This window comes from Caretta caretta, chromosome 8, assembly GCF_965140235.1.
Source record: "Caretta caretta isolate rCarCar2 chromosome 8, rCarCar1.hap1, whole genome shotgun sequence".
Classification (NCBI taxonomy): Eukaryota; Metazoa; Chordata; order Testudines; family Cheloniidae; genus Caretta; species Caretta caretta.
This window is the reverse complement of record NC_134213.1, coordinates 77,275,067-77,302,867: the sequence shown is the minus strand read 5'-3', so window position 1 is coordinate 77,302,867 and position 27,801 is coordinate 77,275,067. Positions and strand designations below refer to the sequence as shown.

Below are 27,801 nucleotides of genomic sequence, written 5' to 3'. Positions count from 1 at the left end.
TATGAAAAAGGCATAAATCATGAAAGCAGACACTTCTTTAATTTTCTTTGGCTCCACTACAGTCTTTAACATTTCTGATGATAGAACTGCTTGAGACTCAGAATGGATCTCTTTAAATATTTTTTATGTTTCCTGACCTGGTCATGGTTGATTTTTAATTTTTAATTATATCAGTGAAATTTGTTTATGCAACTTCAGATTTATGGATAATGAATATTTGTATTCAGCTATGGCCCCTACATATTTCTAATCAATTAATTGCACTATTTTTTACAATGTTTGTATTCCCTAAAATTGAGGATTATTCCTAAGTGTCTGTCTGTGCTATCTGAATATGTTAAGGATTTCTGAAGAACCTGGCAAAATTTTTGCTTTTCTGAATCAGGCTGTCAGATTTTAGGATGTCTTAAAATATCACTTTTTGAATAATTTCTTCTTACTCTATGTTTGAGTTTGATCTAATAGTTTTTTTTATCATGTAAAGAGCATTTTGAGGCAGAGTCCTAAGCTTGAAAGATATGTTAACCCTGTTAAGATAAGAGTGTTATTCCCAAAGCTGCAAAATGCTGTATATGCCTTTTGAAGCAAAAAGAAAAGGAGTACTTGTGGCACCTTAGAGACTAACCAATTTATTTGAGCATAAGCTTTCGTGAGCTACAGCTCACTTCATCGGTCTCTTTTGGGACAGAAAATTTGGGGACTTTACTATTTCTCTAAATCCTGCATAACTTGTGTACACACAGCTCTCATTGATCTCAGTGAGGTTTTGAGGCGCATGATCCAGCCCTACTTTTGTGTTTCCGTAATCCAACAAAGTTGAGAGAGCAGTTGAGTATGCAAATGTGTTTATGCTACTCACATGAAAAGGTATTATGGCTTTTATGTATTAAAAAAAAGAACAAGAATATTTTTTGGGCTACTAACTACGCAGCAATAGTTTCACTTGTGTGTAGGCTGAAATTGCTGTTACATACATTTAAAAACACAGCATATAAAATCAGTTCCTCTTTGACGTATCTGGTGGGTCTTGAAGTTTGTCTCTGAGTTTCTTCTGGAGCAGTTGATGATGTCACAAACACTTAAAATAGAACAAGAAACATTTCTTGCACTTCCTCCTCTGTATTTGTTATGTGTTGTGTCTATTATTGTTTTCCAACATCTGCACATAATGCCATGTGTCTGCAGAATGACACAAGCCACCATTTTCAAAAGTGACTAGTGAATCTGGGCTCCTAGCTGGAGATACCTGAGATGAAATCCTGGTTCCACTGAAGTTGATAGCAAAACTCTCAATGATTTCAGTAGAGCTAGGATTTTCAGGTGAGTGTTCAGCACTTCCTGAAAATCTGCCTCCCTTTAAAATGTCTGAAGTGCCACACACTAGTTGCTTATAAAAGACTTGGCCCCAGTCCTTGCCCTGGGGGGTCCTAGAAACTGGGTAAACAGAATCTTAGAACTCAGGGTTTTACTGGAAAGTGATGGAGAATCTTTTTAAAATGCTGTGTGTGTGGAAATGTGCTGAATTATAGCCCTGGAGACAAAAGTCCTGTTTCTGCACTGGACAGGCATAGCCCAGGGAACAGTGTATAAGCCTCGTCCTGCAGCCCTTACCTAAGGAAAACTCCCATTAAAGTCAATGAGGAACATTGCTCATGTACAGATGGTAGGATGGGGCCCTATTTTGTGTTTGAACCCTGACCTGCAGGGACCATCATGTTTCGAGGTGAGAGAATAATCCATTCTACAGAAAAATTCAATGTTGTCCCTCCACAGAAGGCCAACTAGTACTAATTATGATGTGGGAGATTTTTGTTCTTTGTGGTATCAAATCAGCCTAATTTCACAAAGCCATCAGAGAACAATTTTCAGTCACTATCAGCTCAGACTGGATTCTTTCCAGAGAACTAGAGAAAATAATCTATAACACTGTTCATCCACACATCCTGTCACACTTTACAAAGGTAGTAAGCCTCATTATGCACATTTTACAAATGGGGAAACTAAGATATAGAGAGATAAAGTGGCTTGCCTGAGATTATGCAATGAGCCAGTGACAGAGCTGGGGCTCGGACTCCTGACTCTTACTCCATTGTCTCGCTCATTAGGCCACATTTGTTGATCAGCCCCATCCCCCAAGAAAATGAATTTCAAATATTTTGTTTTAAAATGTTTCTAGAATACAGTAAACATGTAGACCTAAAAATAACTGCTTTGAGGACATAAATGGATCTTTTAAAATGTATTTTTACACACTTTCCAGTTCTTTAAAATTGAGTTTATTATTGAGCAGTAGCATCACTTGTTTGTATTCCTTGTTCCCAAATATTGATGTTTTTCACTGTGAAATTCTTAGTTATGATCAACAGAACTAAGGGAAGCTCACCAAAAAAAAAAAAGCTGGCAAAAATTGTAAGAGCTTTACAAATGATCTGTATTCATTGTAGTTTTTCCACCAGTCCACAGAAAATAGTTGTGGCTTCAAAGCTTAACAGGGGAGGGTGACTCATTCTTAGATATACTGTTCCCTTCAAATGCCTAAAAGGTAGGAAAAAGTTAGTAGTAAGAGTTTTATTTATTTACGCATGTTATTTATGTGTTACAAGAGGACCATCCAGAGGCCCCAGTCAGGATTAGGTACACACTGTGTTGGACACTACTCAAACATATAGTAAAATGATTGCCAAAATCGAAGACGTCAGCCAAGACCTTATTATATATTTTACACACATAATTAAAAGAACATTGTTAAGATGATAAAGTCAAGCACTTAAATGTTAGGAAATGCCAGTATTAAGGTTGCCTGTACACCCTTTCCCTTTTGTGCATATGAATAACGAAACAGTCATCCATTATGTGGTCATGTACTATTTTTTTTCCTTGCCCAACCAGTTCCAGTCTTCTGGTTCCAGCTCCCAGTTTCTTTCCCCCAGTCCCAGGCTCAGCAGACTCCTTGTCCCAATTTATTCCTTTCCCTCCCTTTGCCTGTCCTTTGTCCCCTCTACCTTCAAATCAGATGGCGTCCTCCAAAATGCTGACTGGGTGCCAGCAGAGGATGGGATTCATTGAGAGCACAGGAGAGACAGGCTCCCTATTGTTGGTTACAGTGCCCAGCCTGGAGTAGCTGAGAGCAGCAATTTCAGAGAAATTCCTTCTGAGCCCCTATAGCTTGGGGTTGGAGCATACTCCGTAACTCTGCCGCCATGGCGCATGCGTACTGTCCAGTCACACACAGGAGCTGTGAGGGGATGGAGTATGTTCAGTCATGCTGTGGGAATGGTGCATTCACAGTCTGGTTAGCACTAGGAGCAGTGAGAGGCTCAAGCATGCTCAGTGAGGGTGGAATCTTCAGTTATTTCTAGCTACTAAATCAAAGAAGTCTCCACTGAGCATGTTTAAACTGCAATTTTTCAAAGGCTTATAACTTGGCCAAATGTGGCAGATTTTTGCCTGGACAGCAAAAGGTTCATCACTGACACAAACACCAGGTCCTACCAAATTTCAAGTCCCTGCTTCAAAGCCTTTCAAAGAAAAAAATCTCAAGAATTTTTTAATATGGGCAAAATGTATTTTCCCCCAGTCTTGTTCTCAGAAACAGTGGAACCATACTGGCTACATTTTTTTTTTAAAAAAACACCAACTATTTCAGACTGAGGCAGACACCCAGCGTGCAAAATTTCAGGCCAAACAGTTCAGCAAAGTTGTAAAAAACTGAAACAAGGTCTTAAAATGGGAATTGTCGGATGACCTCAATACATGGTAGAGCCTTCCCTGCTTATTCTACTACTGTTCAGTCCAGGTCAAAACTTGGCTGTAATCAATGGGGCTCCATACGGGTGCAGTGATTTTTGCCTAACCCAGCACCCCAGGTACACCCATGCGGATCTGGCTGCAGGACTGTGGCCATAATTTAGTCTTATCTACTCTAGCTGGCGAAACAAAGAGCTGAATCCTGTGGTCTCTGTGCAGACAAAAACCAAAAAATAACTCGGAAGATTTATCTGCTCAGAACTGCAGAATTGGGCCTTCTGTCATTAAAGTTTAGCTTGTTTCCTTAACTTGGTGTCTCGTCCAAGGCCAAAGATATTACAGTATCCCTTGAAAGTTGCACTGAAATATTACTCGTAACAAATGTTTACGGTCTGTGACAAAGTGCTCCAATTTCAGGAGTGTGCAGTGTAATGTTTTATATGAAGTAATACTCCGTGTATCCAGCACTCATCCAATACAAGGAACATAAATGCTTACAGACTCCATCAGCCCCGCAGCTCCCAGGCCATAGGTTCATTGCTGCTCGTAATTGCCACAGCCTGTATGTTAAATATACATTGCTCTCTGCTTTTTTAATTAATATGAATGGTCCATAATTTGTGTATGTGTAAGCCCAGAGACTTACTTGCAGCAGTTTTCCAAAAGACACTTCATAATTCATACTAACACAAACAGTATATGTAAGCCAGCAGGGAGAGCTACTTTTGCCTAGCCCAGCACTTTGTGCCATCAGTGGATCTCCTGGCTTGAAATAGCGTGAAGTCCCCCATGGTTACCATCTGTCCCAAAATCACAGAATAGTCTTGATGCACAAACCTTCCACTCACAGCCCTGCTGCTGTTCTGCCCTCAGCTGGAGCCTGCCTGACCTTATGCCCTTCTAAAGTCAATGGAAAAAATTCCCACTGACTTCAGAGGAGCAGGATCAAGTCCATAGCCTTGTGACACACCCTCAAGAGGTGATGGCATTGATTCTCTATCCTATACTGATGCAGAGTTATGACTGTGAAATGTATTGCCAGCGAATGAATAATTTTATATCTCGTAGCTGGTTATTTTAAGAAATCCCACACCTTTCAAGCCTCCAAGGTGTATTTAGTTAATTATACTTGCAACCCTGTCTTCCTATTATTGTCACCTTAATCTTCTCTCTTCTCCTCCATTGTGTTCTTCACTTCCTGTTGCATCAGTGAGCTCCTGGAGACTGTCTTATTAAATATTTGCATCCAGCACAATGAGGCCCTGATCCTGTAACACACACAATGAATAATGATTGCCTCCCTGTGTTGTAAAACAATTGATTATCTTGTTCCACATGAAGAATAAAAATAGAGAAAGGCTTGACCTGTAGTGAAAAACTCTGCAGTTTGGCAGACCCATTACTCTTGGAGTGGCAAATCTTGTTCCTCTGTGGGTGGTCATGTAAGAAACAAAAACAGTGGAGCTGCCATTTTATACTGTATGTAGCAGACAAGCTGTAGTGAAGCTGTGTATGGGGACCCAGTCTTGGGGCATTGTTCAGCGAGGATATGGGGATGGTGTGGAAGGTGGCTGGGACAGATGGGGCCTATCAGTGGGTCAACAAATGATACCAATCCCCTGATTGATCTCCCATTTAGGGAGCGCAGAACAGTCGGTAGCCTCTGCCACATCCTGGAGACTGCAGTTATTCTCCCAGAGAGGTTGATCCACCTGCTGGTACAGGGAAGGGGAACTCCATCCTTCCATCTCCTGCATGTCACCTGTGGACAACACATTTGTTTGGCACTTAAAGAACCTGGGGAAAGCAACTCTATACAAGCAGCCATCTTGGTGTCAACTTTTTATTATTTTTGAGTGTTCCATGAAGAAAATATGCTAAGTGGCCATACAGACATCTACAAAGACATGCTCCCTATCCCAAAGAGCTTGCAATAGATAAAATAAAGGGACAGTGTCCAATTCATTCTTTATATTTCATTGAATCTGCTTTTCTAATCATAATACCTATTTAAATTGCATTTGGAAAGCAGAGACAGGTAAGTTAAAAACGCACAGCAGTTTCATGTGATCAACCCCCTTGTGCAGGTAAAGGTTAGCATGTATCCACTACCAGTTATGCTACACAGAATGAAGTATGTTACTCAACAGACATCTCTTTAAAAATGACCATGGTAGCCTGTTATTAGACCCAAAGGCTATAGTCGCACTATCGTTGGCTGTATCTTTTTAATTCAGGACAGTATTTTAGATGCATTTGTGCGTGTGGTTTTTAATTCTAAAGTATTTTTCAAGACACTTGACAAAAACACACTGGAGAAAAAATATAGTAAAGCTCTTATAAACTACTAAACTACCTCTCCAGCCTGGGCCTGAGGATATCAGCCCCACAAGGGGATAGTCAGTGAATGGAAAACCCTGCTCTGCTAGCATCACCCCTCCCCAGCTGCACCCTGCAGGTATTCCTGTGAGCTGTCAGTGGTTCAGGAATTGAATTATTTAATTTCCTTCCTATCCTGAAATGCATGTCATCTGCATCTCCTGATCTATAAAATATATTCACTTTTCTCTTCAGCCACATTGGCAAGAACCTTCATTACTTCCTAACTGTCTATACCACTTTTCTTTATTTAATTTGATGAAGGCCAATTGCAAACAGGCAGATTAGTGCAATGGCGTAGCCATTTTAGAATCATAATTTGATTTAATTTCTCTCATTTATTAATGAGACTAATTTGTCTCCAATTCCCTTCTTCCCCACCCTCATCTATTTATTCTCCTTAACTCCTTTAGGTTGCATTAACTCAGTCTGCTTTTTGCTGCTCTTATCTGCTCCTGAAAGCATTAACTGACTCTGTGGGCCAAGTTCTCAGCTGATGTAAATGCTTGAAGCTCCACAGAAGTCAAAGTTGCTGTGCCCATTTATACCAGCTGAGAATGTGGCCCTCAGTGCTCTTGTTTGGTTCTTCCCCACATCTCCATTCCCAGCACATGCCTGTTTGTTTGTTTATTATCTTCATATTCCTTCAGAAGACCACTCTGCCCCCTTCTTTTCCATGTGCTATTCTTTTGCTGTGGAATTTCAGGGTTCCTCAAAATTCTTCTGCACTCCTGTATTTTCACATCTCCTCTCATTGCCCATATTCACTGAATCAATTTTCAGTTTCCTTTATTTTCCATTGTTTGAAATACCTCCCTAGAAACATTAAAAATATATTTCCCTACTAACCCCCCGCCCCCAGTTTTCTATCTGGCAAACCCTGAATTTTATTTTGAATTGATTGTTTACAAGCTTGTTTTGTGTTGTTTATCCCTCCGTGTTTGTATACCACCATTGGCTGGTTCTCAAAACAAAGTTTAACTTGGGCTTCTTCTCTTAATTCTCTGCAGCAGCAGAATACCAGATAGTCTAGCTCATGCCTCCCTTTCTTTTTTAAATTTCTGGAGAGCAAGGTGGGGTAGGGGAAGCAAGAGAGAAAAGAGAACGAGAGTGATGATTTTAATTAAGAAAATTTAAGAGTATTTAGAATTCAGAGATTCTCCAACCAGATTATAACAACATTTAATGTAGGTCAAAGTTTAGGCCTAAACTACTGGGTATTGTGCCTGTAAATAGTAACTGTGGATGCAACTGAATTGAAGTCAGTGGAGCAGTACCAATTTACACCAGCTGAAATTCTAACCCACAGTGTTTAAATTCATCTTTAATATTGCAATTCCTTTTAATAACATAAGAGAAACTCCAGTAGTTAATGTGTTGATCTGTGTCCTGAAATGTGGCATTGGTTTTAAACTATCTCTGTTTTGACTTGTTTAAAATAGTCAGCAGAATATAGATTGAATCTGAACCTTTTCCGTTTGCAAAGTCCTTGTCACATCTGATTGGAAATGAATCTATGAATAAAATACTGTTTGACTGTAACACTTCTTTAGTGTCAGAGTCCTTGTGCAGTCTGGAGGAGTTCTTTAGCAATTCTTTGAAAAAGATAAACATGCAGTCTGTTTTTCTGAAGCTTTGGAATCCTCTGCTTATGGAATTCCAAGGTGTCTTCATGGCAACAGGGCTAGAAGCGGAATGTGTAAAATCAAGCTACTGTTGTAAAAGAAGTGGTAGTTATATGTATCCACTTTTCGTTCAATCATTCAATCCAGCAGCATTGTAGAATACAGATACCTTCCTTTGAATTTCTTACAGGCCTCTGCTGTGATTTCTAGTGCCACAAAGGTAGCCTGCCATTAGAAATGATTTCATTGAGAAAATGGCTCAAATATCCCATACCTTTGTGACCAGTCTCCATCTGAATCTTGCAAATATCCATGTTTGCAAAATATTGCAAAAGAAGGATCAAGTGTAGAAAGTCCCCACTCTATGTACAAAGGACACCCTTTGTATTCTATTCAATTCAATTCCTGTTCCTTGTATTCATTGTATACTGTCATTATTGTTCATTAGTTCATTCACTTCCACCATTGGGACCATATATTGAGTAAAGAATGCTGAACAGGACCTTAAATAACATTCTGATATAGTTGTCACAACAAAACTAAACACTAGATTGACTCACCCCTGACAAGTTTTTTTAATAGTAATTTTTTCCCTCTTCATATCAATATTTTTCAGAGTGCTTTTCTTCCCTGGTGAGGTTCTCTAGTCTGAAAGAATGGTTACTAATTTTCAGATGCTGTAGATCTTGATTTAAAAAGATCAGTTGGTCTGTTTCTATTTTTAAAGTAACCAATGTATAAACTTTCTACTGTGCAACAGTAACGGGGCTAAGTATTATCTGGCGCTGGTTTGGACAAAAATTTCCATTCTGTGGGAAATTCTAACATTCCAAATTTTTGTTCCAAATCAGAACAAAAAGCCAGAATTTTTACATTTCCCACAGCATGTTTCAATATGACATTTTCTGACAGAAAAACATTGCATCTGAAAATTTTCAGATTGTTCAAGTATTGTTGCTTAGGTAGACTCAGATCATCCTTCTCCACAGATAGACCTGCTATAGAGGATGCGAGAGATTTTCCCCATGGAGATTCTTCCTCATCGTCTGTGGACCACCAACAACACAGTGATGTGGTCATGTGTTCTTGAGCAGTTCTGACATTCCAGCTAGTGGAGGGTCATGCTACATATGCTCATTATCCAATATAGTAGGAGGGGAAGGGAAGGAGATCCGAGGAGCATTTCCTTGTAGTGGCATAGACTATATGTCTTCATCTAAATTCCTCATCAGTTACCTGCCTATAAATTAATCAAACACAGTTACGATAAAACAAAACTTAAAAATACATAGAGAAAGCAGAATTCAAATTTAGCCGGGCTTCCCACTGATTTCAGTGCAGAATGATTTCCCATCCCATCCACTCCTATGCTCAGTGCACTTCTTGCTGTATGTTGCCAACTCTCATGACATTAGGCGCTGTTCTTAAAGCTTTCCTTCTGGAGTCATAAGATTGTGTGAGAATCTCAACTTTGGTTTAAAAAAAAAAAAATCTACCCCTCAGAGTTGTGGAGAAAAGCTTGAAAATGTGAAGCCTACAGGATCTGATGCGAGAAGACATATCACCTCTCCACCCCAAAAACAAAAAACATCCCACAAAAAAATCACACACACCCCCAAAGTTGTTATCAAAACAAAACAAAAAATGATTTTGAAGCCATTCTCATGATCTGTGGGATTTTTGAATGTTTGGAGCTGGCAGTACTTCTGTTATCAGCAAAATGCCAGTTTCCAATGACTGAGCTGACAGTCAGGTAAATAGCAAAGCTTTATCAGGGATCACTAAGTGGCATCTAATAGACTAACATTGTATTTATATATTCTTTAAAAATATCTCTGAGTTTTTGTAGAAAAATAATAATTTTAAAATAAAATCTGAAGGAATAGCATTCCAAAATTATTTAGATTTGTTCTGGAAATAAAGAAAAAGAAGGAAGGAATCTTCCTAGCAATGGCCATAAAAGAGTGCAGATTGCAGTATTGAAGAAAAAACAATTTATGACATGCTTTAGCTCTTGCTCAAGAGTCTTTCCTGTGAGTGACACTTATGCTGTCAGGTAAAGGATACCTAAAGTACAGTGCTCCACTGATAAGTGCTGGTCATATAATTTAAAGGGATCGATTTTTCCACTGTTTTCTAAAAGAAAAGAGAGTGAAGAGAAGGTTTGTCCTATTAATCACTCATACCAGCTCTTCCTCTTTTGAAGAAGCACTTTTCCCCTGGTTTCTCTGCTGAGTTTTTGTGAGATAAGCACACAGATATCAGAAGGGACTCTCTTGGCTGGGTGTAATTTCATAAAGAGAGCCGTATAGCATCACCATTACTGCAACAAACTGGGCATCAGTGCAGGCCTATTGATACCGACACTGCCTGATAAATAACTCTGACTTTTAATATGGTTTTGTGAAGTAATGCTTCAGTTGTAGTGGTTTTGTTGACAGTGTATGAAGTCTGAGGATTTAAGAAGACAATATGTTAATGTAACTAATGCTTAGAGTGCCTTCTATCCAAGGATCTCCAAACACATTATAGCCATGAATGAATCATCCAGAAACACCCTTATGAGATGACTATTATGCCCATTTTTAGGTCCAAGGCACTGGGAGGGAAGTATGGGAAGCATGGAATGCCTAATGATTGTAGAAGGTCAAAATAGCTTCTTCTTTTTTTCACCCAGTGAGTCAAATATCTTTTTCCATGAGTCATATGGAATGGAGGAAGATAGCATGAAATGACTAAACACCAGCCTTGCTTGACTATCTTTCAGAAACATGATTCCTGTCACCGAATTTCGTCAGTTCTCTGAACAGCAGCCAGCATTCAGAGTACTGAAGCCATGGTGGGATGTGTTTACAGACTATCTCTCAGTAGCCATGCTGATGATTGGTGTCTTTGGATGTACATTACAGGTAAATTAAACAAAGTATAACTTAAAAGCATGTTGTCAGGGGTGTTCAAAAAACGCCAGACAGAGCCTTCTTCAGAAGACCATTATCAAGTTTTGTGTTCACTGTAGTCACTGACAGCAATGCCAAAATCTGCTGGCCCAGATGAGTAATTTGTTTGAACAGATGAATAAAATATCATGGCCCAGACCCATAGCTGCTGAAAATCAGAAATCAGTGGAACTATATTGATTTGCACCAGCTGAGGAATTGGCTCATTTGTTTTTTAATGATCCTCAGTCCTGGCAAAGGAGGGTGAGTAGATTTTGTGCCTAACCTGGTCAATTTTCATTACAATTTTGCAAAGCAAGCCTGACTGTAGAGTTAAATTCTTGTTTTTCCCTCTTTATTATTTACAACTTTCTTAGGGTCTTAAAATATATTTTTGTCTTTTCACATTTGGCACACACAAATTTTATTTTTCTCCCTGTGTTTTGAATAGAGCTGAAATGAATATGCTTATTTTATTCATAACCACCCATAATTAATAACTGCCTCCTCCATGCCAAAACATTTCGAGGATGCTTGGTACATAAACAATTGATGTTAACTGCTGGGTTAGTTAAATGTTGCTACAGAGCCAAAATCTGATGAGGAGCAGAAAGCATTATGTATGGTGGGCTCCACAAAAATACCTGTTGTTTAAAAACAGTATAGATATTTGGTCATGAATATTTTTTGTTTTTACATCTGTAAATTTGAAGGATCTTTCCACCAGGTTTGAGAGTAGATCAAAGTGTAGACACATAAACATTAACAGTGTCCCTTTTAATTAAAAAAAAAGGGGGGGGGCCCTAAATTGTGATTTTGCGTAGGAGGCAGTGCACAGTTGTGCAGACCCAGGAACTACCTATCAAATCAGATCTATCTCCCAGTTTTCCCCATTCTAGTTAGGACATACCCTATGCTCGGATTATACCTCGTGCAGTATACATCCCACAGCCTTTGCTCTACCTACTGCTTGCCCACCTATGCAGGAGTAATGACTCGGCAGAGGCTGCTTCTCTTCTGCATAGACCTATAGAGCATGCCACAATCTGGCCCTATGTTTCTGTCACTGATATGAAATAAGTCTCATCATTTCTTGTTTAACCCTTATGCCGTTTCTTACCGATTCACATTTTCTTAGCAGGATTTTGATCCAGCTGACACTGCTGGATCCAGTAATACCTGTAATGTGAAACTCACATTCCCTAGGAAGTGAAGTTAAAGGGACAAATTCTCTGCTGTCATAAGCTGGCAGACTTCAGTGGAGCTCTGCTCATTGACACCAGCAGGGAATTTGCTCCTGAATTTCAATGATAAATGTCTCAAATTGTGCAGGATGTAAGTTAGAAGTTTGTTTGTGTTATATTTTTTAAATATCTTCTGCTGTGTACAGAAGATCTGTCAGTATGTGATATATTCAAAAATCACACTTCACAAGGGCACTTTTTGGGCTAGCAGCCAAGTGTTTGTTGACATAAACAAAGCATAGTTTCAGTCACTTGCATACTTAACTGCTTGACTGAATAAACCACAAGGGGAATGGTGTGTGAAAACAATGCAAATGAAACAGACAAATATTTACATTCATGTTTGTTACAAATGTGTAAACCCAATTTCAAGATAATGGGCCAGATCCTCAACTGATGTTGATTGGGGTAACTCTGTTGACTTCACTGGAGCTTTATACCAGTTTATACCAGTTGTGGATCTGGCTCAATGTATGTAAAGGTTTCAGAGGAACAGCCGTGTTAGTCTGTATTCGCAAAAAGAAAAGGAGTACTTGTGGCACCTTAGAGACTAACCAATTTATTTGTTTAAATTGGTTAGTCTCTAAGGTGCCACAAGTACTCCTTTTCTTTTTGTATGTAAAGGAGCTTTCTAAAGCCTGATCTACACTACTGTGGTAAGTCGACCCAAGTTATGTGACTTCAGTTAATTGAATAACATAACTGAAATAGACATAGCTTAGGTCAACTTACCGCGATGTCTACACAACGCTGTGTCGATGGGAGATGCTTTCCTGCCGACTTACATTACTCTTCTCAGGGAGGTGGCGTACACAAATCAGTGGGAGAGCACTCTCCCATTGATTTAGCATGTCTTCACCAGACCTGCTAAATCGACACCCACTACATTGATTGCAGCAGTGCCAGTCTACCGGTAAGTGTAGACATAGCCTAAGTTTCAGCAGTTACCATGCTGGAGATAGTTAAAAAATAGTGGTGGGGTCCAATTCTGCTAGGTGGCATGCTCCCTCAGCTCCTGCTGAAGCCAATGGGAAGTGTGGGCACTCAGGCAGAATAAACCCCTGTGTGTATGTGTGGTGGGTTTAAATCTGATTGGTTAGTGCTAAATTCATGCAGTGATCATGAAATCAAAGAGAGAGCTATATGTTCATAGGTTTGTTTATATGTGGAAGGTTTTTTTTATGTATGGAGACGACTAAATAGGTCAGACAATCTAGTTTTTAGCATATATATTAAGGGTGTGATTAGCACATAACTAATAATAATGGACTTAACCACTGAACTAGTACTCAGCATAGAGTATGTCAAGGAGAAATTACATTTAGCTGATGCTATTAGCCAAACAGTTATGACATTAGGCATCATCTCTTCATAATTTGAAAGTGTATCTTTCTGTGTGTTTCAGGTCATGCAAGACAAGATAATATGCCTTCCAAAAAGAATACAGCCTTCACAGAATCACTCTCACATTCCAAATGCAGTCCCAAATACAACTCCACTTCCTCCACCCAAACCATCCACTACTCCTGCCACTGTTGAAATGAAAGGACTAAAGACTGATTTAGACCTTCAGCAGTATAGCTTTATAAACCAAATGTGCTATGAACGTGCACTGCACTGGTATGCAAAATACTTCCCTTACCTTGTCCTTATACATACTCTGATATTCATGCTATGTAGTAACTTCTGGTTCAAATTCCCTGGATCAAGCTCAAAAATTGAACACTTCATTTCCATACTGGGGAAATGTTTTGATTCTCCCTGGACAACAAGGGCCTTATCTGAAGTGTCTGGGGAAGACTCAGAAGAGAAGGACAACAGGAAGAACAACATAACAAGGTCAAATACTATCCAACCTAGCACAGAAGGCACTTTGGTCAAGACTCAGTCTTTAAAATCGATACCTGAAAAGTTTGTTGTAGATAAGGGGACGGCAGGGGCATTGGATAAAAAAGAAGGAGAACAGGCAAAAGCACTGTTTGAAAAGGTGAAGAAATTCCGACTGCACGTTGAAGAAAGTGATCTGCTCCATGCTATGTATGTTCGTCAGACTGTACTTAAAGTTATTAAATTCCTTATCATTATTGCTTACAATAGTGCACTAGTTTCAGAAGTTCAATTTACAGTAGACTGTAATGTTGACATACAGGACATGACAGGATATAAGAATTTTTCCTGTAATCATACCATGGCACATCTGTTCTCTAAACTTTCCTTCTGCTACCTGTGCTTTGTAAGCATCTATGGACTAACATGCCTTTACACTTTATATTGGTTGTTCTATCGTTCACTAAAGGAATATTCCTTTGAATATGTTCGGCAAGAGACTGGAATTGATGATATCCCAGATGTTAAGAATGACTTTGCTTTTATGCTTCACATGATAGATCAATATGACCCTCTTTATTCAAAGAGATTTGCAGTGTTCCTGTCTGAAGTCAGTGAAAACAAGCTGAAACAGCTGAACTTAAACAATGAATGGACTGCAGATAAATTGAGACAGAGGCTACAAACAAATGCATATAACCGGCTAGAACTGCAGCTCTTCATGCTTTCTGGACTTCCAGACACAGTTTTTGAAATTACAGAGCTGCAGTCTCTAAAACTTGAAATAATTAATAATGTTATGATACCAGCAACCATTGCACAGTTGGATAATCTCCAAGAGCTCTCTTTGTACCAGTGTTCTGTGAAGATCCACAGTGCTGCCTTGGCTTTTCTGAAGGAAAATCTGAAGATCTTGAGTGTCAAATTTGATGACATCAGAGAGCTTCCACATTGGATGTATGGGCTCAGAAATTTAGAAGAGCTCTATTTAATTGGTTCTCTCAGTCATGATATTTCCAAAAACATTACTCTTGAGTCTTTTCGGGAACTTAAAAGCCTTAAAATTCTCTACATTAAAAGCAATGTATCCAAAATCCCACAATCAGCAGTTGATGTTTCAAGTCATCTTCAAAAAATGTGTATTCATAACGATGGCACCAAATTAGTGATGCTCAATAACCTGAAGAAAATGGTTAACTTGACTGAGTTGGAGCTGGTTCACTGTGATTTGGAGCGCATACCTCATGCAGTTTTTAGCCTTCTCAGTCTCCAGGAATTGGATTTAAAGGAAAACAACCTCAAATCAATAGAAGAAATAGTTAGTTTTCAATATCTGAGAAAACTTACAATCCTAAAACTGTGGTACAACAGTATAACATATATCCCAGAGCATATAAAGAAACTCACTAGCCTAGAGCGTCTTTCCTTTAGTCACAACAAAATAGAGGTTCTTCCATCCCACCTATTCCTATGCAACAAAATCAGATACTTAGACTTGTCTTACAATGATATACGATTTATTCCACCGGAAATAGGAGTGCTGCAAAGTTTACAGTATTTTTCCATCACTTGTAACAAAGTGGAGAATGTGCCAGATGAATTATACTTTTGCAAAAAACTTAAGACTCTTAAGATTGGGAAAAATAATTTGTCAGTCCTTTCACCTAAAATTGGTAATTTAGTATTCCTCTCCTATTTGGATATTAAAGGCAATCACTTTGAAATTCTCCCGCCTGAACTTGGTGAGTGTGGGGCTTTGAAGCGGACTGGCTTGGTTGTAGAAGACACTTTGTTTGAAACTTTGCCTTCTGACATTAGAGAGCAGATGAAAGCTGAATAATTTACTTCCTTTTACTCAGTTTTACAGAAAGATGCTTCTACCAAATATACTATATAAATAATTTGATAGTCTGAATATGCCTTTATTGATGTGTTTATTTTATTTTTTCTTTTGTCCTTTTAACACAAAACTATCTGTACAAACAAATGTGGAGTAAGGAATATATATATTTTTAAATAAAAATTTACTTGTATTTTTTCACAGTTTAAAAATATTTAAAAGTTTATTTTGCCCTGATAACAAAAGTGTCTGAAAAATTATTTTGTACTGGCAAAAGCTAATGGTTAGATCAACTGTTTCTTAATTTTGGCTAGAAGAGGATAGTGTGCTTCCAGCTGTCTACCTTGAGTAGCATATTTTTTAATAGATGAATGTATCATCTCCTGGGCCATTGTTAATACCTTAGGATCTTTTTTTCTAGGGGCTGATTCTGTGGGATGTTGAGCAGCCTCAATCCCTGTTTTCATCAATGGTGCCCAGTACCTCACAAAACCTGACCTTGATTAAATGTCCTTTTGTTGAGACTCCACACATACCAACTATTCTCCCAAGTGGTCAAAGTCATTTAGGCCTGGTGTACACTAGGCGGGGGATTGAGCTAAGATACGCAAATTCAGCTACTAGAATAGCATAGCTGAAGTTGACGTATCTTAGATGGACTTAAATCACTTACTTTGCGTCCTCGCGGCGCGGGATCGACGGCCAACGCTCCACCATCGACTCCACTTCCGCCTCTCGCCATGGTGGAGTTCCAGAGTCGACGGCAGAGCGATTGAGGATCGATTTATCGTGTCTACACTAGACACGATAAATCAATCCCCAACAGATCGATCACTACTTGCCGATCCGGCGGGTAGTGTAGACATGGCCTTAGAAAAGTTTCTAAGGGGCCTACGGAAATTAGGTGCACAACTTCCATTGAAAGTTAATGGGCACCTAACTCCCTTAAGCCCCTCTAAAAATCTCAGCCTCCATCTCATGCAGTATGCTGAACAGAGCACATCTGCTGTCGTTATTCTTCAGAACGGAACGAGTAAGGCTAAGATTTTCAAAGTAGTATAGGAGAGTCAATCTTGGAAGGAGGAGTACTTGTGGCACCTTAGAGACTTTTAGTCCCTAAGGTGCCACAAGGACTCCTCGTTCTTTTTGCTGATACAGACTAACACAGCAACCACTCTGAATCCTGGAAGGATTCAAGTTTTAGATTTTTTTAAAAGAAGGGGATGTAGCCTCCCACCTTCCATTAATTTGAACAGAAGGTATGTGACTAAGTCACTGCTTTGAAAATCTCAACCCAGATCTTTACATTCTGCAAGGTAAAGATGAAATACCACAGTCAGGGAGCTCTCCCTCCCATCCCACAACCAAGGGCCTATTCTTACACAGTGGTGAGTGCCTTCAACTTCCATTGAATTCACTCCCCTCCCCCCAACACTTCTTCCCCCCACACCAGGGTGTTTGGCATCTCATATGACTGAACTGTTTGGGGCTTAGGATCATTGCAGTTATCTTTGGTCTGTGAAGCTTTTGACCAGGAAACAAAAATGCTTCCAGCAGCTAAGAAGCTCTGCAGTGGGCTTGGTAGCATATTACCAGGCTTGGCAGAGGAGCCTTTAAGATTATCAGAAACCAGATTAAATTAAAAGAATCTAATATTAACATGTCAAGTCTCAGCATAGCAGAGGATGGTGGTGAAAATCACATTTGTTTTAATTTCCCAGCTAGTGATTAAATTGAAAATTGTACAATTGGAAGCCTGCTTTTTTAAATAATTTAATAATCTGTAATAGGCTGACACAATAGTATATCAGATTGGGAATTTTATCAGCTAAATCTATGTTAAATTATTTTGTCAACTACTCCTGCCATTTACGCTTACATGGGCAGGTCTGGCAGGTGTTGTCCATTTTAATTCTATGTGCTGTTCGAAAGCTAATTTAAGCCTAATAAAAAATAATTTAAAATTTCCCAGGGCGTCTCCTCTTCCCCTGTATGTTTGAATCACAATGCAGGCACTGGATAATTGCTAGCAGATAACTAGAAATAAGTATTTCCTTTGAAAGGGCAGTCATGCTGTTTGTAAATTGCAGGGGCTTGGCTGCTAATTTTTCAAAGTTATGTGAAACAATTACTAGGTAGTTGTCAGGGTATTTGCTCTTTGTTGCCAGTATTGCTTGTGTGGCTTGCACTATAGTTAATTTAAGTTTTGGGTATTGGTACAAAAGCATGTTGTTGCTTTAAGAATCTGACATATGGGGGTGGGAGAGATGAAGAAAAATATTTTTTTCCCCGTTAATCCAGGGTGTACTATGTAGTTCAGTAAGAATACTTGCCATAGTACCAAAGTCTGACTTACTTTTTCCATATAATTAACAAGATGGGTTGGATGTGAAGGAACCAAAGCAAGCTTTTTAAGTTTAGCTCTATAACTGATGTAGCTGTTGCAAGGGCTACTTTTATTCATATATGGAATGCACTTACAAGAACTGCTTCAAATGTGCTTCAGTTGGATGTGATTTGGGAGAGAGAAATGTTTCATTGCTTGTATTAACCTAATTGTGTAAACCCAAGTGCTGTAGTTCCTGATGAATGTAAACTGTTTAAAATGTCCAAGAAATCAGTGAATCTGTATCATTCTCTTACTTAGATCTGAAATAGGAGATTACATTAGGGTTGATTTAAAAAAAAAAATCTTTACAATGTCTATATTTATAGATATAGCATTTCAAAAACATGATTTATGTTGTGTCTATTGTCTCCCTTGTATAGTGCAGTGTATATTCTGAATGGAAATGACACACACCTTTTAGCTAAAGTTTTGAAGGCCTGGCCTACAGACAGTTTTTGTACTGGTATAACTAGGTCAGTTAGGGATGTGATTATTTATCTATTACAGTTGTACCAGTAGTACCTCTAGTGCAGTGGCTCTCAACCTTTCCAGCCTAGTGTGGCCTTTCAGGAGTCTGATTTGTCTTGCATACCCCCAAGTTTCACCTCACTTAAAAACTACTTGCTTACAAAATCAGACATAAAAATAAAAAAGCGTCACAACACACTAGTTGAAAGAAAAATTGCTTACGATCTCATTTTTACCATATAATTATAAAATCAATTGGAATATAAATATTGTACTTACATTTCAGTGTATAGTATATAGAGCAGTATAAACAAGTCATTGTCTGTCTGAAGTTTTAATTTGTACTGACTTCGCTAGTGCATTTGATGTAGCCTGTTGTAAAACTAGGCAAAATGTGTAGATGAATTGATGTACCCTCCAGAAGACCTCTTTGTACCCCCCTGGCTGAGAACCACTAGTGTGGACACAGTTATACTGATATAAACGTGCTTTATACTGGTATAGCTTATTCCCCTTCCTGTATGGGAGTAGCTGCACTTCTATAAGCACATTAATATTGGTATAACGGCATCCACCCGCGGAGGTTTTATCGCTTTAATTATACAGATGTAGATAAACCGGTATAGTTGTGTTTAGACAAGCCCTTAGAATCACAATGAATGATAAAATATCAAATCACAGTTATCAGTTTAATCTTATGAAACAAACTCAGGTAAACGGCCTGTTGGCTTTTTCTAAACTTCTTAATATCTAGTCTGTGGGATGTATTTTAAAATTACAGTATTTTAGAAATGCTCTTGCTAACAAAAGATTGTTTCCTAATTCCATATGAGATCCAGGAAAGATTGCATATGTAAATGTAAAAGTGCCATATTTACTCAGCCATTCATTTACTACTCATACGTATATTTACCTGCAATGGATTATGGAAAATCTTTCTGGGAACTACAGTAACCTAGTAAGAATGGATGGACTTTTTATTGATAATACTATAGTCATGATTTGAATGAGTATATATGTCCAGTTATATTAAACAGGTGCCAAGTAACTAACAAAATTCCCTCATATAAACAAAGCATTCTATATCATTGCAGAAAATGCAAATCATTCTTAGTTATAGAAACAGAGAGAACAGATGGTGGATCAAACATAAGAAAACTACCTTTTGATTTTTAAAAATGTGTACTGAACCTGAAAAGCAGACCTATTGCATGATCAGAATCTGGGTATGTCTGTTTCCCCTGTTGTATCTAGCCAGTCTGACTAGCTCGCACATATTCCTAGTGAAAAGCACCTGTTCCAAGTCTCATATCTCACATTTCCAGCACTTCCATTAATGCATGTGCTTAAGTGATGACAAGACCTGTAAGACTGTCAAAGGAAATCTTTGAAATTTGACTTAATAGACAAACGGCTTAATCCTGTGGTGAGAAACTTCTTAATTGATAATAGGCCTGCCTAGTGTTATATTGCATTAAAGAACACACACAAAAAATAATAAAAACTGTTTTTTTGTAATTTAAAACATTGACTGACTGTAATGTGATTATTTGTTTTGCAAACATTTTTCTTTTCTGTGTCTGTTTTACCTAAAGACCAATCATAACCGTTTCCTTGATTTAATGATTTTTGGGGGCTGAGGAGTTGGGAATATACTTTTGAAATACATCAAAAGGTTTTAAAGATTTATAATAATTTAATCTGACCTCCTGTGTAACAGAAGTTATAAAATTTTCACCCAGTAATTCCTGCATCAGCCCCAAAACTTGTAATTAAACAGTGTATATACAGTGCTCTATTTTATTTGTAATATTTTCATATCCTGCTTTTCTGTGTCCAGACTAAATTCCAGCTGAGGTTGGCAGCATGGAATTACCCTGATTCCCTGTGTAGTTTCAGCGGGTTAAAGTATTCCTCTCTCCAATTCTCTTGAATGGTTATTTTGAAATGCTGCTGCAGGCTGTTAACAGGCTGCCAACATGCAACCTACTGTGACTGCATTTCAGGAAAGAGGATTTTGGTTCTTGCATCTGATTTATATTTTATTACTTTATTTAGAAAATGTACCTATCCAAAGTCATGGTCATGCGTATTGGTGGCCTTCACCTTGTTAAAGGGTCTTGGACTCTTAGGCCTGGTCTACACTACGAGTTTGTCGGATTTAGCAGCATTAAATCGAATTAACCCTGTACCTGTCCACACAACGAAGCCATTTTTTCGACATAAAGGGCTCTTCAAACCGATTTCTGTACTCCTCCCCCATGAGGGGATTAGTGCTGAAATCGGCATCGTCTTTGTGACTTAGAGTTAGTGTGGACGCAATTCGAAGGTATTGGCCTCCGGGAGCTATCCCACAGTGCACTATTGTGACCACTCTGGACAGCACTCTGAACTCTGATGCACTGGCCGGGTGTACAGGAAAAGCCCCGGAAACTTTTGAATCTCATTTCCTGTTTGGCCAGGTGAGATCATCAGCACAGGTGATCATGCAGAGCTCATCAGAACAGGTGACCATGCAGTCCCAGAATTGAAAAAGAGCTCCAGCATGGACCGAATGGGAGGTACTGGATCTGATCGCTGTATGGGGAGATGAATCTGTACTATCAGAACTACGTTCCAAAAGACGAAATGCCAAAACATTTCAAAAAATCTCCGAGGCCATAAGGGACAGAGGCTACAGCAGGGATGCAACACAGTGCCAGGTGAAACTTAAGGAGTTCAGACAAGTGTACCAGAAAACCAAAGAATCAAACGGACGGTCAATCAAACTGGAGAGCCCCGAACATGCTGCTTCTATGCTGAGCTGCATGCAATTCTGGGGGGGCCGCCACCACTACCCCACTCCTGTCCGTGGACTCTGATGATGGGGTACTCTCCGCCATACCTGAGGATTTTGCGGACGGGGAAGATGAGGAGGAGGAGGATGAGCTTGAAGAGAGTACACAGCACACCGTTCTCCCCAACAGCCAGGATCTTTTTATTACCCTGACTGAAATACCCTCCCAACCCAACGAAGCCGGAGAAGGGACCTCTGGTGAGCGTACCTTTTAAAATATAATACATGTTATAAAAGCAAGTGTTTTTTAATGATTAAGTAGCCCTGAGGACTTGGGGATGCATTCATGCCAGTACTGTTACTGGAAAAGTCTGTTAACGTGTCTGGGGATGGAGCGGAAATCCTCCAGGGACATCTCCATGAAGCTCTCCTGGAGGTACTCTAAAAGCCGTTGCAGAAGGTTTCTGGGGAGAGCAGCCTTATTCCATCCTCCATGGTAGGACACTTTACCACGCCATGCTGGTAGCAAGTAATCTGGTATCACTGCATGACAAAGCCTGGCAGCGTATGGTCCCGGTGTTTGCTGGCATTCAAGCAACATCCATTCTTTATCTCTCTGTCTTATCCTCAGGAGAGTGATCTCGTTCATGGTAACCTGGTTGAAATAGGGGAATTAATTAAGGGGACATTCAGAGGTGGCCATTCCTACTGGGCTGTTTGCCGGTGGCTGAAAAGAAATCCTCCCCGAAGTTAGCCACGCGTGGGGAAGAGGGGACATTAGCACTGAGCTGTTTACATTTGGCTAGCAGGGATCTTCCCTGATACCAGCCATGCGGTGGGGGGAGGGTAATGCGATCATCCCAGAGAATTGGATGATTGGGGGGGGGAGGTTAGTTTGGTTTCTGCTGTTGCACGTTAACAGGAAAACAGAGTACTAAATGGCCAACTCAACGTGCTTTGCTTGGTATGGGAGAGGAGCGCACTGCTGTTATGAAGGTTGCAGAAGCCGAAAGACTATGGCTTACCATGGCCGCCTGAAAGCCGAATTCTGTTTCCCGGCACTGCGTATGTGATCTCTAACGCCAAAGCCGCAGGCACTCAATGTAAGATGCAAAATGCGACCTTGTATCAAAATCACATGTGCTATGCAATGTGAATAGTGTTGTTCACCATGAAAGAGTATAGCCATTGTTCTGTAAAATGTACCTTTTAAAATACTTCACTTCCTTTTTTTCCTCCAGCAGCTGCAAATGTTTCAAGCCTCCCTCCTCCATCCCAAAGGCTATCTCAGATAAGGTGGCGAAAAAAACGCACATGCGATGAAATGTTCTCTGAGCTCATGCAGTCATCCGGCACTGACAGAGCTCAGCAGAATGTGTGGAGGGACACAACAGCAGAGTACAGGAAAGTGGCCAATGAACGTGAGGAGATGTGGTGGCAGGATGATCAGAGGAGGCATGAGGCAATGCTGGGGCTACTGTGGGATCAAACGGACATGCTCCGGCATCTGGTGGAGGTTCATGAATGGCAGCAGGATCACAGACTGCAGCTGCATCCCCTGTTTAACCGCCCTCCCTCCTCCCCGAGTTCCATAGCCTCCTCACCCAGACGCCCAAGAACGTGGAGGGTGGGGGAGGCTCCGGGCACCCAACTACTCCACTCGAGTGGACAGCCCAAGCAACAGAAGGCTGTCATTCAAGAAGTTTTAAAGTGGCCTTTTCCTTCCCTCCTCCCACACCCCACCCGGGCTACCTTGTGAGTTATCTTCCTATTTTCATAATCAATTAATAAAGAATACATGTTTTTTAAACGATAGTGACTTTATTTCCTTTGCAAGCAAGCTGTGATCGAAGGGGGGAGGCTGGGTGGCTTACAGGGAATTTAGAGGCAACCAAGGGGACGGGTTTTCATCAAGGAAAAACAAACAGAAGTGTCACACAGTACCCTGGCCAGTCATGAAACTGGTTTTCAAAGATTCTCTGATGCGCAGCGCTTCCTGCTGTGCTCTTCTAACCACCCTGGTGTCTGGCTGCGCGTATTCAGTGGCCAGACGATTTGCCTCAACCTCCCACGACGCCAAAAAACATCTCCCCCTTACTCTCACAGAGATTGTGGAGCACACAGCAAGCAGCAATAACAGTGAAACCAATAATCCCACTGAGGTCTGAGTGAGTCAGTATACTGCACCAGCGACCCTTTAAACGTCCAAATGCACACTCTACCACCATTCTGCACTTGCTCAGCTTATAGTTGAACAGCTCCTTACTACTGTCCAGGGTGCCTGTGTATGGCTTCATGAGCCATGGCATTAAGGGGTAGGCTGGGTCCCCAAGGATAACTATAGGCATTTCAATATCCCCAACAGTTATTTTCTGATCTGGGAAGTAAATCCCTTCCTGCAGCCATTTAAACAGACCAGAGTTCCTGAAGACGCGAGCATCATGAACCTTTCCCGGCTATCCCACGTTGATGTTGGTGAAATGTCCCTTGTGATCCACCAGTGTTTGCAGCACCACTGAAAAGTACCCCTTGTGGTTTATGTACTGGCTGCCCTGGTGGTCCGGTCCCAAGATGGGGATATGCGTTCCGTCTATAGCCCCACCACAGTTAGGGAATCCCATTGCAGCAAAGCCATCTAGTATGACTTGCACATTTCCCAGAGTCACTACCTTTGATAGCAGCAGCTCAATGATTACGTTGGCTACTTGCATCACAGCAACCCCCACAGTAGATTTGCCCACTCCAAATTGATTACTAACTGACCGGTAGCTGTCTGGTATTCCAAGCTTCCACAGGGCTATTGCCACTCGCTTGTGATCTGTGAGGGCTACTCTCATCTTGGTATTCTTGTGCTTCAGGGCAGGGGAAAGCAAGTCACAAAGTTCCATGAAGGTGCCCTTACGCATGCGAAAGTTTCGGAGCCACTGGGAATCATCCCAAACCTGCAACACTATGTGGTCCCACCACTCTGTGCTTGTTTCCCGTGCCCAGAATCTGCGTTCCACAGCATGAGCCTGCCCCAGTAACACCATGATCTCCAAATTGCTGGAGACCGTGGCTTTAGAGAAATCTGTGTTCATGTCCTCATCACCGTGCTGCTGTCACCTCCTCGTCTGGTTTTTCAGGCGCTGGTTCTGCATAAACTGCACGATAATGCGCGAGGCGTTTACAATGGTCATAACTGCTGTGGTGAGCTGAATGGGCTCCATGCTTGCTGTGCTATGCTTCTGCTCGGGCAATCCAGGGAAAAGGGCGTGAAATGATTGTTGCTTTCATGGAGGGAGGGAGGGTTGACTGATGACATTTACCCATAACCACCCGCGACAAATTTTTGGCCCTATCAGGCATTGGGAGCTCAGCCCAGAATTCCAATGGGCTGCGGGAACTGTGGGATAGCTAACCACAGTGCACCGCTCAGAATGTCGACGCTTGCCACGGTACTGTGGACGCAAACCGCTGAATTAATGTGCTTAGTGTGGATGCATGCACTCGACTTTATACAATCTGTTCCCAAAAATTGACTTCTGTAAAATTGGAGTACTTTTGTAGTGTAGACATGGCCTTAGGGATTCTTGCATTAAAGATGCTATGTAAATTCTTCAGTTTTAGTAGAAGTAAGTAGACTGTGTTAGCTGGCTCTGCTTTCTTTTAAGTTTCCCATGAAGGACTCATTTGTAATTTGAGAAGAAGGATTTTGTCAGACTCTTCAGTGCTCTCAGTCACAGCAAGAGATGAGTGGAAAGAGAAACCACAGCATCATGCAGTCCTGGAGGTGCTGTTACAGCATCTGAACAAAACAAATCAAGTTTAATCACTTGTTAGATTAAAAAATATTGTAGCCAATCTACACATTACCCCAAATTCAAGCCAAATGACTAACTGAAATGTTCACTAATTCTGGTTTGGGTTTACTGCAGAAATGTCAGTAAAGTCAAAGCTTAGATCCCCCTCTTCCCTGTTCCTGTTTTTTACCCAAAATAGAGGGATTCTGGGGATTGTAGTCCAGAGGGAAGAATGGGAGTAAGAGGAATGATAGGTAGGCCTGCTGGGAAGGGAAGCTTTATAAAGGCTAGTCCTTTTCTTCATTGTGAGGGAGACCAGGGGAAAGAGCAGGACTTGTGGTTCTTTCTGCTCAGAGGACCAGGACAGAGTAAAGTAGATGAGAGGGAATAGGCTGGGTTTCTTTACTGGGGAGAGAGACTGGGTAAAAGCAAGAGCTCTGAAACTCCAAGGGCAAAAGGATTTACTATGAAGCCTGTAAAAGGGGCCAGGAAGGAAATTTAGGAAGGTGATAAGGGGTCAGTGTCCTGGAGTTACCCAGAGGAGGGCCACAGTGTAGGAGATAGCTATGGGAGAACCATAACCTATACCACTCTGAGGAGCTGCCTGCTGATTTTTGTAATTTTTGCCCTGCATCAAGAAGGGTGAACCTGTCACCAGGGGTGAAACTTTGAACAGACCCTGGAGACACGGCTATGGCCCAGGGAGTGAGGGACTTGATGAAACGCTGCTTTGGTCAGAATTTTAATTTCTTTTGGACCTTTATTACCCTGGAAAGGGCGAAGTTCTGATTTTGCTGGAGAACAAAGAAAACTCTGAGGCAGCAGCCAATGAGGTAAGCAACTGCTATGTGGCACAAGAGTGATTTTCTTTTCCTTCAAAGATCATGTTTTAAGTAAACAAACAGCAAACTCTACTTTAATCAAAGTCCACCAATCCAAGGAAGATTTTTCGCTTTAAGGAAAACAATCCATATTTACAATTCTAGAATCATGCAATCAGAAATATAGGGCTGGAAGGGACCTTCAGAGATCTAGTCCAGTGCCCCATGCTAAGGCAGGACCAACTATACCTAAACCATCCCTGACAGGTGTTTGTCCAGGTGTTCTTAAAATCCTCCACTGATGGGGATTTCACAACCTCCCTTGCTAACCTATTCCAGGACTTCATAGAATATCAGGGTTGGAAGGGACCTCAGGAGGTCATCTAGTCCAACCCCCTGTTCAAAGCAGGACCAGTCCCCAACTAAATCATCCCAGCCAGGGCTTTGTCAAGCCTGACCTTAAAAGGAAGGAGATTCCACCACCTCCCTAGGTAACCTATTCCAGTGCTTCACCACCCTCCTAGTGAAAAAGTTTTTCCTAATATCCAACCTAAACCTCCCCCACTGCATCTTGAGACTATTACTCCTTGTTCTGTCACCTGCTACCACTGAGAACAGTCTAGATCCATCCTCTTTAGAACCCCCTTTCAGGTAGTTGAAAGCAGCTATCAAATCCCTCCTCATTCTGCTCTTCCGCAGACTAAATAATCCCAGTTCCCTCAGCCTCTCCTCATAAGTCATATGCTCCCTCCCCCTAATCATTTTTGTTGCCCTCTGCTGGACTCTTTCCAATTTTTCCACCATCCTTGTAGTGTGGGGCCCAAAACTAGACACAGTACTCCAGATAAGGCCTCACCAATGCTGAATAGCGGGGAATGATCACATCACTCGATCTGCTGGCAATACTCCTACTTATACAGCCCAAAATGCCGTTAGCCTTCTTGGCAACAAGGGCACACTGTTGACTCATATCCAGCTTCTTGTCCACTGTAACCCCTAGGTCCTTTTCTGTAGGACTGCCTGCCTAGCCACTCGGGCCCTAGTCTGTACCAGTGCATGGGATTCTTCTGTCCTAAGTGCAGGACTCTGCACTTGTCCTTGTTGAACCTCATCAGATAACTTTTGGTCCAATCCTCTAATTTGTCTAGGTCCCTCTGTATCCTATTCCTACCCTCCAGCGTATCTACCACTCCTCCCAGTTTAGTGTCCTCTGCAAACTTGCTGAGGGTGCAGTCCACACCATCCTCCAGATCATTAATGAACATATTGAACAAAACCGACCCCAGGACCAACGCTTGGGGCACTCCGCTTGATACCGGCTGCCAGCTAGACATGGAGCCATTGATCACTACCCATTGAGCCCAATGATCTAGCTTTCTATTCACCTTATAGTCCATTCATCCAGCCCATACTTCTTTAACATGCTGGGAAGAATACTGTGGGAGACCATGTCAAAAGCTTTGCTAAAGTCAAGGAATAACATGTCCACTGCTTTCCCCTCATCCACAGAGCCAGTTATCTCATCATAGAAGACAATTAGGTTAGTGAAGCATGACTTGCCCTTGGTGAATCCATGCTGACTGTTCCTGATCACTTTCCTTTCCTCTAAGTGCTTCCAAATTGATTCCTTGAGGACCTACTTACTCCATGATTTTTCCAGGGACTGAGGTGAGGCTGACTCGCCTGTAGTTCCCTAGGTCCTCCTCCTTCCCTTTTTTAAAGATGGGCACTACATTAGCCTTTTTCCAGTCATCCGGGACTTCCCCTGATTGCCATGAGTTTTCAAAGATAATGGCCAATGGCTCTGCAATCAAATCTGCCAACTCCTTTAGCACCCTCGGATGCAGTGCATCCGGCCCCATGGACTTGTACTCGTCCAGCTTTTCTAAATAATCCTGAACCACTTCTTTCTCCACAGAGGGCTGGTCACCTCCTCCCCATACTGTGCTGCCCAGTGCAGTAGTCTG

At 40.9% G+C, this 27,801-nt stretch overlaps 1 protein-coding gene across 5 annotated transcripts in view; it reads left to right on the top strand.

The window, feature by feature from the left end:
• LRRC8C (leucine rich repeat containing 8 VRAC subunit C) overlaps nucleotides 1-23,041 on the top strand; it is a 29,207-nt gene extending 6,166 nt beyond the window's left edge. For 4 of the 5 annotated variants that reach the window (XM_048861650.2, XM_048861648.2, XM_075131655.1 and 1 more), the window contains 2 exons: nucleotides 10,519-10,660; nucleotides 13,337-23,041. In XM_048861650.2, coding sequence (XP_048717607.2) covers nucleotides 10,523-10,660; nucleotides 13,337-15,598 — 2,400 coding nt within the window. In that variant the 5' untranslated portion in view covers nucleotides 10,519-10,522 and the 3' untranslated portion in view covers nucleotides 15,599-23,041. The remainder of the gene's footprint in view (nucleotides 1-10,518; nucleotides 10,661-13,336) is intronic. The other variant, XR_012669700.1, reaches the window with a different exon arrangement.
• The last annotated feature ends 4,760 nt before the right edge of the window (nucleotides 23,042-27,801 follow it).